This window comes from Drosophila ananassae, chromosome 2L (assembly GCF_017639315.1).
Source record: "Drosophila ananassae strain 14024-0371.13 chromosome 2L, ASM1763931v2, whole genome shotgun sequence".
NCBI classification, from domain to species: domain Eukaryota; kingdom Metazoa; phylum Arthropoda; class Insecta; order Diptera; family Drosophilidae; genus Drosophila; species Drosophila ananassae.
This window is the reverse complement of record NC_057927.1, coordinates 8,481,178-8,492,266: the sequence shown is the minus strand read 5'-3', so window position 1 is coordinate 8,492,266 and position 11,089 is coordinate 8,481,178. Positions and strand designations below refer to the sequence as shown.

At 39.2% G+C, this 11,089-nt stretch overlaps 2 protein-coding genes across 3 annotated transcripts; both read right to left on the bottom strand.

Annotated features, from left to right (window-relative positions):
- On the bottom strand, window positions 1-8,197 carry LOC6500807 (RING finger protein unkempt). Of its 2 annotated transcripts, XM_032454081.2 has the most exons (9): window positions 7,929-8,197; window positions 7,655-7,864; window positions 6,567-6,986; window positions 6,303-6,505; window positions 5,951-6,060; window positions 5,664-5,769; window positions 5,420-5,536; window positions 4,782-5,365; window positions 1-4,714 (listed from the first exon to the last, which is right to left on the bottom strand). In XM_032454081.2, the coding sequence occupies exons 1-9, from the start codon at window positions 8,021-8,023 to the stop codon at window positions 4,517-4,519; spliced, it is 2,043 nt and encodes a 680-aa protein (XP_032309972.1). In that variant the 5' UTR covers window positions 8,024-8,197; the 3' UTR covers window positions 1-4,516. The 2 variants fall into 2 exon arrangements, with proteins under 2 accessions (XP_032309972.1, XP_001953954.2); XM_001953918.4 differs by lacking the exons at window positions 5,664-5,769; window positions 5,951-6,060 and having other exon boundaries at window positions 5,420-5,533; window positions 7,929-8,195.
- Window positions 8,198-8,866: 669 nt separating this feature from the next.
- LOC6500806 (probable V-type proton ATPase subunit d 2) lies at window positions 8,867-10,167 on the bottom strand. Its single transcript, XM_001953917.4, has 2 exons — window positions 9,401-10,167; window positions 8,867-9,349 (listed from the first exon to the last, which is right to left on the bottom strand). The coding sequence occupies exons 1-2, from the start codon at window positions 10,081-10,083 to the stop codon at window positions 8,980-8,982; spliced, it is 1,053 nt and encodes a 350-aa protein (XP_001953953.1). The 5' UTR covers window positions 10,084-10,167; the 3' UTR covers window positions 8,867-8,979.
- Window positions 10,168-11,089: the final 922 nt, after the last annotated feature.

The window sequence follows — 11,089 nt, the reverse complement described above, 5'->3', positions numbered from 1 at the left end:
TCATGCTTTAAACACGGTTTTATTAATCTTTCTTTTAAATAGTAATTTGTATTTATCAATTTGTTAATTGCATAGTTTACATGTAGTAACTCTCCTTAGCAAATGCCTAAATAGAAACTCTAGCCATGGCTGCCTCGCTCTCGTCCATTCGTACTCGATTATTGCCAATATATAGGATCATAAATATATATAGAGGTGTGTATACTCGGATTGAGGCAGATGCTTTTGTTGCTTTGTGGTCACCTTAGACAAACATTTGTTCTTTACTTGAAGTACATAACTAAATTGCTACACAATTTTCTTAAACACAGACCGACCAAATATAACTTTTATTTTTATCCTCGAATAGTTCCACCTTCTCTACAACCCTTCTAGAATAATCAATATTATTAGGCATGTCTTGGAACCTGAGGATGATGGAACCGATTTATGTTCTAGACTTCGGTTAGAGAGAAGGTGAAAATACGCAGAGCTTTTGCTTTTGGCCTGTGTAATAATTTGATAATGCTATCGTAATGTTTCATAATTGTATATATATTTTCATAAATATTCAAATATTTGTATTCATTTCCTTTGCAGGGCATAACTAGTTACATAATTGATTTGTTAAGGTTGCATTGTCTACAATGTGGAAGGGTATCTTTAGAGTCGGAGTCTATTGTTTGTCGTTTTGTCATTCGTTTCGGTTTGTTCGTTCCTCAAACCCTAAAAATACTACTAGTCATCAAATTTTCTGATTCTGATTCGCCTCTGTGTTAATAAGTATCTATATTTAATATAATTGCTAACTTTTGCAACAACACACACAACATTTCGAAACAAAGCGAGTTACTACAGAAAAACAAAATTATGAATCAAAATTACGAAAATATGGAAGAGAAATAGGGTGGAAAATAATGTTTTATGAAGGTAATTCCGATTCTGATAAAAATAAATTCGCATTTCAGACTGCAGCTATTGATTACCGATAACAATGTTTATATGCATATCGAGAGCTTTATGGCATTTGAGCCATATCAGTGCAGCGGGTTTAATATCTTTTGACAGGAATTCAATTTCGATTCTTTTTGGTTAGAGTACAGAAAGTAGGGTGAACAAAAATATTAAATTGGTAATATTTTCATAGATATTCTATAATAGGTAAATAGTTCGTAGTATATTTGTTGTAATTCCTATGGCCTAGGCTAGGTAAAAGTTAACTTATGTAGAGCTGTCGAATTGCTTCGAAATTAGTTCAGCGTTTATTTCTAGTAAAAGTTTCAAATATTTTGTGGCATAGTTCACTTAGGTCTTGACACACATTTGTATTATAATATTCTAGAAAAAAATAATTTTATTGAAATTTGTTTCTGGTGTCTTTTGTTTTTCTCTTTTAGATTATTGAGTGTGTCTCTGTGTGGGCTTGGTTCGCACAAATTGCATAAATCCTTTAATTTATAATTTTTTGTAAAATACAAGACTTTCGGTTACAAATTGCTCTGTCTCTGCCTCGCGATTTCATCATCAAAAATTCCTGTTCGGTGTTCGGAGTTGTCATGTTTTTGGTTTGCTAATTTCGTTTAACTCTCTTCGTTAAACAATTAATTATAGTTTGCTAGAATTTGTTAATTAATTAGTTATTAACTAGATGAAACAATTGGTAGCAAATATTTGTTTATTGTTCTAGAACTAGAGACGTAATGCCTTTGCTTTGTGTTGCTCTTTGTGATTCATTAATGTGTGTCAATTTGTCTCAAATTTATTTTATTTGTGGTTCACCAATCCTACTAAACTAGCTACTAATTCAATTTGATATTTTAGACATTTAATTTCTTGTTCATTAATTTGTGATTTTTGCTGTTTGAATTTAAATTACAACACAGTCCCAATTGCGCTCTAAAAACTCATCAAAACTTGGGGAGATTTTCTGGGTGAGCTCTCCCCATTCAACAATTGGGAAGGTGCCACAATAAAGGTGTTATTTTAATAGTCTAAACATTTAAACTCTCAATATTTAATGTTCAGCGTGTACTGCGGTTGCCTAATTTTAAAATTCTCCCCTTTTCCCTGGTGTTATGTTTTTAAAATGGAGCTGGAGCTTTTCGAATAGATTCTTCTTTATGTAGTAGTTGTGGTACATAAAATCAAGTTGGTTTATAATTGATTTCTCTTGTTGCTGTTTTCTGTCGCGATCTTGCATTTATATATAAATATTTTTTCGATTTATTTCGTTTTTTTTTTTTTTGTATTTTCTTGTCCTTATTTTTCATATACTTCTGGATCACATATTCAAGTAGTTTCAAAATCACATAAAAATCACTCTTACAGTAGCGTATACAAAATACATGTGTCATCTATATGTATATATATGTATATACAATATATATATTTGCTCTGGGTTTCTGCTTTGATTCTTCTCAGTTGAGATGGCGTGAAATGGATTTCTTGACATGTAAAATTGCTTTGCATTGGTTGATTTGGATTGATGTTGGAGACTCCAACCGCTAGTCGATAGGTAAGTATATTCGTAAAGATTTATAAAGTAAATGTTCAAACTGTGCCCGATCGTGGACCAGAGGGGTGTATGTATATATATTCTGAGAGGTAAGTATGCACGTTAGATTGGTGTTTTCACCCACTTTAATTTGCGACTCAACAGCTCCATTTAAACCAATTATCTCTCTTTTAGTTTGTCGTGATTTTTAGTATTATTTGTATTTGTTGGTGTACACATTTGTCATAAACTATTAAAGCATTTTTAATTTAACACACATTTATAGATTTTTGTTTACATATATATTTTTTATATTGTATATCATAATAGTTCTCCACTCCCTGTTCAATAAATGCCTCTGCAGTTGCATTTTCAATTCATTCCCAAAACTGTCCCCGTTTTGATTACGCGTTCCATCAATTCAACTCAACTAGCTAACAGTATTCGTCGTTCAACAGTTTCTAATAGCTAATTGAATTGATTACATATTATAGCTTTATTTCTCAATACATAAGAAAAATACAATTGTTTCTGAAGACGGCTTCACATTATCTCTGGTTAACATTTTTCATTAAACTCTGTTCGTTTCGCTGTATCGAGTTACATTTATTGTTTACGCTTTCTAAATCACACTCATCGACTCTACGCCCAAATGCAATTTTTATATAAATACCTATTCATTTCCTTTCGTTCTTGTACCTTCAGCCAAATGCTTGATTTCATATATACCTTAAATAATACGCTCTGACATTTATGAATTTCTTTTTTATATATATATAATTATTTGTTTGCTTTTTTTTTTGTTTAATTTTATGGTTTTTTGCTTTTACTACTTTGGAAGCATCCAGTTGAGAATATGCAAGTTAGATGAAAGTAAAGTCAGCTGCAAAGTAAGTACTTAAAGCACTATTCAAATCACAAAGTAACCTAATGAGAGTATAAGAGTATACGAGTAAGTATGCAATTTTTGTGTCTCAGTAACGCCGAAATAAAATACATTCAACTTGGTTTTCATAAAACAAAATGAACATTACATTACGATAAGAAAAAGCGTTGTCGCATTCAATTTAATTGTCCTTAATGACTTTTGTGCAGTTAAAGTGTGAGAAACTAAAGACTAAGATTAATGATCTGTCAGTTGCAGTTTTGACGCTTGTCTTGGCTTTTGAGTTTTGCTTCTTGTTTTTCATAAGTTTTAAACACACATACATATATATAAAATATTTTGAAAATCGGTTCATATAAAATCACTGGTGGTTTTGTTTGTGGTATTTGTTGGCTGCTTTGTATGCGACAACTTGATTAATTTGTTGGTTACTATAAATTTGTTAATAGTCAATTGCTAAAAGTGTCTAGAAAAATTAATATATTATATATGTATCATATCTTCCTAACAATTACCACTTGCAATTGTTTAGTTCCTTAATTTCATAAGTAATACTAGTAAAAAGTACAATATGACTGAAAGTGTATCATATTTAAATACAAATACAGGGGAGGCAGCCACAGAAAACTCTAGCAAGTCACTGATTTTGGTAAATAGTAGACATCGTTGCATACTCTTCTTAAAACTTAAATTGAAAGAGGTTTCTGTGGCAACCTTAATAGTGAGACAAAAATAATATATATTTAAAAAAAAAATATGAGATATTGCAAATTCGTTTAGCTCGTTAAAATAATCGTCAGACGTACAAATTGAAAATTTCCTGTAAACAAACGTGATACAAATTAATTTTAGAGATGCTACCTAATTCAATCAATAGTTTGTGCCTAGTAATTTCTAATATTCATGACAATAATTCGCATAGTGGAAATACATAAATTATAAACGCTTTACTGCACACACACACAAGTGGGCCAGTGTCAGCACATATCTGATCAAGAGTTTCATCTTTTAACTTACGACTAAAGGTTGCTTTGTGTGTAACACATTGTCATGCTGTTCGCGGTCTTGATCCCCCATCAAAATCCCCATAAACCACCTCTACCATCCGATTTTCAGCCAAAGGGCCATTTGTGGTCCTGTTGCTGGTAAAACATATTCTAGGTGTGGGTGGTCATCACCGGCACCTGACAGTAGGGACACTCGGTTACGGAGCCAGCGCAGGTATTGCAGATGGACAGGTGATTGCACGGCTCCAGGGTGACAGTGCGGTTGTTCTCCTCACACTTCATACACTTCTTGGCATTCTCTAAATATAATACTTTATCGACTTCCTCCAAATCAGTGCGCAGCTTTGACTGAAAACGGAAATGGATATATTTATAGTCTTGTCCCTTCAATAGGTGTCTATGTCACAAAACTTACCTGCAATTGCTTCAGTTTTTGTATGGACAAGTCCCTTAGCTCGGCGGGCAGATTCAGCTGAATCTGAGCTAGATCGTAGCGCTCCTTCCACTCCTGCGCCTCCTGCTTGGCCTTGTCGCGATGTAGCTCGGCAATCTTCAGTTTGCAAGCGAGGTCCTCGTAGCGCCCGTTCAGCTTGTGGATCTGGGCATTTTTGGTCAGGAGTTCGCTGGTGATACGTCCCAGGTCACTGTTGTTCTGCGACTGCAGTGACTGGAGGCTAAAAGCGTTTTTGGCCGTATTTAAAGTGTTCTCAAACAAACTGTTGCCCACAGAGCTGCTGTTGATATCGTCGCGTATGGTGTTCAACTCGGATATCCTGACCGAGGGGCTGATGGACAGACCATCGCCAAAGCCTGGTGAAATAATGCGCGATGGAAAGAAGAGGCTGCTGTCGTTTTGGGTGGCGGCCGAAAGGGAGTTGCTGAGCTTATTGGAACCCCCATAGTTAAAAGCGTCCACGTTGAAGAGATTGGCGTGATTGGTTGGACTGTAGGTGAGCGAGCTGCTAGGAATGTTGACGGCGAAGCCACCTGAGTTGAAATCTAGGCAGTTTGCATTGTTAATTAGTTGGTAAACTTTTTCGCTTAATCACTTACCGTTAATTGAGTTACTTAGAGTCGTATTAGGAATGTTAATTGGCGCCGAGGAACGTGTTAATAAGCTAGTATTGGCCAGACTCGCCGACAATGAGTTCTCTTCCAATGAGCAAGCTGCTTGCAAGAAAATAAACAGTTTCATTATTGATCTTTCATTAGCAATGCGATGCGCTGACACTTTGTCCACAACCAATATTTGCAGTAGTGAATTCTATATTCGCTATATCTGTGACCCAATACTCACAACGACTGTCCACGGGTCGTGAGAAACTTAAAAATTTGCTGGAATTTGTTGTGTTTCCCAAAGCATCTACCAACATTTTATTGGTACTATTACAATCAATTTTCAACTACGGCGATGTCAAAACGAAAAGAAAGAAATCAAGGGAAGGCAATGAGAGCGGGCCACAAGGCGGTTATGATTGGATGAAAATGTTAAGATTTATATTGGTGATTATTGCAATTAAGCGAAGTGTTCTGCGGCATGGATGAGTTTTGCTGGTTTGGTTTTATTTTTTAAGCTATACGTACATTGTCACCCAAATGATGCGCATCCGAGGCCTTTAGATCGGGCAAAGCATTGGAAATAAACTCGCTTAGCGAGAGCTCCTGATCCCAGGACTCTTCTGTCACACTACAAGCTTTGGCGAAACATGGATTACATGATAAAGTGCAGAGGAGCGGAGCATTGTTTCATGTAACAACGCAACAAAGAAGATAAATATTCGGACAGACAATTGATCGATGAGAAGAAATGGTCGGCGATCGAAGAACAAAAAGGGTAAAGTTAGACACAATAAACAAAATACATAGAGCCCTTCTAACTGGTTGTGGAAAAATAGCAAAGCTCGAACAACATCTCCAGTTGTAGCACAGAACTTACGTTCTACATGGGCAAAGGCGCAGAAGACACTGCGTGGACAGTAGCCGGCCTGCTGGACGTCGTTGCACTTGGTCGACTTGTAGATTTCCGGATGGAATTGCTGCTCGGTGCGTGTGTGGCAGTACTGGCAGTTGTCGCCGGCCTCGCAGTTGCCCGGTTCGCCCCACTCCTCGCCGTGCTTAACATTGGGGCATGGAGTGGACCTAAGACAAGGAGAGCATGACCTTTAGTTGCTTTTTAGGTGACTCTAAGGATAACCCTTACCTGTACTTGTATTTCCTAGGCGAACGGCGCTTGTCCTTGCTGTTGTGATACTGGGGACAGGCATATCCCTGGCGGCAGAGGCGCGGCGGGCGCTTGCACGGCTCTGTCTTGTAGTTGGCCAGCACATAGTTGGTGTCCTGCCACTTGGGGTCCTCGTTCATTAGGTTGCGCTCTTTGTCGAGGGCATTGAGAGCATTGGTGCTGTCCAGGGTGATCTCGGCGTTCTGCAGGGTCTCCAGCTCTTTGATATCGTAGACCGGTGGGCGCTGGTCCTGGATGCCGTGGGCGAAGGCGCAGTGGAGTCCATTCTTGACGCAGTATCCGCGGCTGTCCGTGTCGTGGACGCACATGCATGTTTTGTAGTAGCGTAAATGGTACCGGCGCTCTGTGTCTCCAGCAGTTCGGTGCAGGAATGGGCATCTGGTGGGGGAGAGGAGGAACAAAGTTTAGTGACGTACTGGACTACCGAGGCTAAAAATAGCCTAGAGGGCAGAGGGCAAATGTTCAAAGTCTGGGTCATAAAATCAGCATTTTTTTCTCTCATGCAGAAAGCGTAATTGCGTTTTACTTTTGGAGCTTTTCTTGAAAGCTTGCCCGCCACAATAACTGTACATTTCGAAGCTAAAGTGCCGGGGGAAAATCAAAATAAACGATGGAAACGAACGAAGTAAACACGCAAAAGCGAAACGCAATAAAAACAATGACGCACACACTTGTAGCTGCCAACGACAGTGCGTGTGTGTACACATTTGCGTTGTGCATGTATCGGTGAGAGCAACAACCACCACCAAGGCGGATGCTGATTAGAATTTGCTAGCTCAATCGCTGCTATCACTTTCACTTTTCGCCCGTTGTGGGCGGCGGTGACCTCGCCTACTCTCACACATACACACAGACGCACACTTTTCACTTTTACCCGCACCCAGGTTTTTGTTTGTAAACACGAAGCCAGATACACACAAAGAAGCGAAGCAGGAGCACAAAGAGGAAACGAAAAAATACTACGTCGTTGCTTATTGTGTCTCATCCTCATCCTCATCCTCGACAGACGCGCAATTTCACCAGGACACGGCTCACAGGATACTCACTCATCGCCTTCGGGACAGATGCCCGTGGTCTCGTCGTATTTGGTGCAATAATTATCCGCGCTGTAGTTGAAGGTACCGTCGCGCTTCCTCACGGGCCTCCGACGCCGCTGGTTTTGAAAATGCCAATTGAAACAGACAAATGGTCTGTGTTGATTACACTTGTGCTGCAGGAACGACGTGCACTGCTCCACGCGAAACTCCTTCAGGTAGCTGAGGGGGCAAGAATATTCAATTAAATTAGCTGCTCAGATTTTGGGTTAAGGATGCTATTTACGTGTAATGGTTGGGTTTTTCCTGCTGCGATGACAGCAGAAGCTTGCTCGAGTCGGCCATGTTTTGTAAATTTTTTTGAGAATAACCTGCTTCCATTTGGAAGAGTTCGTTGGCCACCACGGTATCCACGGTTTCGAATTTTAATGCCTTGGCAAATGTACGAACAAAAAATTTCAGCTTAGTGTATTTAAGTGTATCTTGTGTTTTTGTGTTTGTAAAATAAATCGGCCATGTTGAATCAGTGTTGCCAGATGGTCGATTCCGATTTCCTCCCAAGCGCTCTAAAATCCACTAAAAAATACCATTTCCCCCTATATTTAAAAGTCCGTTTAATTTGAAACTAAATCGGGACGGCGATGATAAGGATTGATGGGAAAGAGTTCCCAGATTCTTTAGAGGTATCCAAGTTCAGAATCCGATGTCTGTTAATTTAAAAATAGCGTTCGCAAGGGACCTTAAACCTTCGAAATCCATTTTTTAACACCTTCTGAATGCTGTCAAATAACTTATCGAAACTTTGGCGGGATGGCGCTGATGGGAATCGATGGAAAATCGTTCCCAGATTCTTTAGAGATATCCAGATTCAAAATCAGAAACTCAAATTTGTTCCCTTTTAAAATTAATTTTCTTTCGAAAAATTTCCTCAAAATAGTGTGGCCAGTTTTCGGTTTGATTGGGCGGGACCCTATAACTTTTAAATTATTGTAGAAAAACGGCAGCCCGGTTCGCGAACCGGTTAAAGTAATCCACCGTTATAGGATGACGTTGAAACTTGAAACAAGATTACAAACCTGTAACTGGGAAAAGAATAAATGATATCGTGAAAGCGACATATAAAACTTTCGGAACAAGATGCTGCCAAAATTCTATACGGAAACCATTCTATACAACCAATCGGGGAGGAAATGCCAAAGCTCCAATACAGAGGAAAAAACTTGATTGGTGGTAAGGATACAATTTATTTAATACAAAATTTAGAAAGCTTTCAAGAGCAATAAATTAACCAAAAAACGAAAAATAGATGCAGATGGAAAGTGAAGTTGCCGAAGCAATCACCAATCCAGCGGTATAGGAATAAACGCATTTATCCTTTCCGTCTGCCGCTGAGAGATGCACTCACTGATCCAGACTATATTCCGGCATTCCAGCTGCTTAAGTCTGATGAAGGAGTAAAATACCCCGAAATGAAACTGCTGCATATACGATTGCACATTCTTCTTAGCTTCAACCATGAGGAAGCGGTCCTCCAGAGTGATCATTCCGTCTACATCCCTTTCAATGTTGTCGAACATCTTGCCGTAGGGGTCGAATGCATTGCAGATTTCCCTTATCCTTTCGGTATCAGGAGCGGTTGCCATTCCATGTAAGGCCACTCGGGGCAGATGCCCACAGCTGGGGAACATTCTCATGCGTTCATCGGGTCTGAAATCCACAAATGTATATTTGTTTTTAAATTATTCATATGTGTCTCACCTCATATCGCTTTGCAGCGCATTCACGGCAATGGTAATGGACCTGCGGTCCGCATCGAAGGCCAGCAGATCCGCCATCACAGTGGCGGTTGTACCGCCCAGACTCATGCAATACGCGTAGAAATGTTCCAAGTAGTACCGATACAAGGTGGCCCTGACAACCTCCACATCGTTGGATAGCAGATTCTGACTGATCAGTTCCGGAGCAACAAATTTGGCGATGGGCGTATCGATCAAAACCATATCGAAGAGCTCTGCCGAGTTGGAGGCTACCTCGATGGCTGCCAAAGAATCAAAGAATCCCAGCGGATGGCACATCTTCATCAGACGTTTCATAGACCTCCGGTTGTTCAGACCGGCTATCAATAGCGTCACATTATCAATCATGTGCGGATATCGGATGTACTCCAAAAACGTAGTCAGGGGCTCCGTGGCATGTCCCCGAATGTAGTTATATTGCTGAAGCAGGCGATCCCTTAGGCTCACCTCAATGACGTCCACGCTCGGTTGGTTATCGCCCGTAAAGATGTTGCCATAGTCCGTGCCCTGGATGCTGATCATGACATCCTCTAGCGATTCGCATTGAACCAGGTTCAGATAGTCGGAGTGCTTGAGCATTCCGTTCTTGAACCCCCGCGTTATAGCTTCCAAATACCCCCATTCCGTATTGAAGTACATCGACATTTTAGAGCAGCTTTGGATGATTCCGAATTTGGGGCTTTACATTTAGGAACCTTTGACTGGAGTGAGTACTTTTTCCTAGCTATTCAAGATTCTTCTTATTTGCTAAATAATTATTTTAAATATTAGAACTGAAGGTATCGGATGAAAAAGATAAGGGTTAAACGTTGTTTCCTTTCATTTCCCAATTATCCAGGAAGACAATAGGGAAAATGGATATGAAATCGATTAAAAAATTTATTTCTTGGTTTTGATGCAGATCGGAAGGAAATCGATCTACAAAACTTTTAAGGTATTCCGCTCAAGGATCGGATGAAAACTGAAAAAGATATAGACATCGCTGTGAGCCATATAAGCCGTTCTCATGCACTTCCCGATTTTCAAGGGAGTCGTAGGGAAAAATTAATAAAAAATCGATCCAAAAATTTATTCGTAGGGTTTGATGCAGATCGGTAGGGAATCGATCTACAAATTGTTTAAGGTATTCCGCTCAAGGATCGGATGAAAACTGAGAAAGATATAGACATCGCTGTGAGCCATATAAGCCGTTCTCAGGCACTTCCCAATTTTCAAGGGAGTCCTAGGGAAAAATTAACAAAAAATCGATCAAAAAATGTGTTTGTAGGTTTGAATATAGATCGGTAGAAAATCGATCTACAAATCTTTTAAGGAATACCTCTCAAGGATCGGATGAAAACTGAAAAAGATATAGACTTCTAGAACCATAGAAGCTGTTCCCACGCATTTGCCCAAAGTCAATGGGGTCCATGGGGAAATTAGACAATAAATCGGTTAAAAAATTTATTTCTGGGTTGTGATGGAGATTGGTAAGAAATTGATCAGATTAAGAAGCAGGTGTTAACGGCCTCTAGCGGTAGTCGACAGAATCATGTATTTTACTCCAAGGCTATCATATCTGTTTTCAGCGATAAGGCAACTTTTAAAACGGTCTGTTGATTTGAAGTGGAAATATAAAATTATTTGTGGTTTACAAGTAAAGACTTTAATT

Bases quoted from the DNA above. Each gene is read 5' to 3' on its own strand.
- LOC6500807 (XM_032454081.2), bottom strand. From the start codon at position 8,023: ATGGAAGCAGGTTATTCTCAAAAAAATTTACAAAACATGGCCGACTCG. The intron at 6,506-6,566 runs GTAAGGGTTATC...TCCTTGTCTTAG, and splicing joins CCTAGGAAATACAAGTACAG to GTCCACTCCATGCCCCAATG. The intron at 5,366-5,419 runs GTAAGTGATTAA...CAAACTGCCTAG, and splicing joins TCTAAGTAACTCAATTAACG to ATTTCAACTCAGGTGGCTTC.
- LOC6500806 (XM_001953917.4), bottom strand. From the start codon at position 10,083: ATGTCGATGTACTTCAATACGGAATGGGGGTATTTGGAAGCTATAACG. The intron at 9,350-9,400 runs GTGAGACACATA...TGTGGATTTCAG, and splicing joins GCGCTGCAAAGCGATATGAG to ACCCGATGAACGCATGAGAA.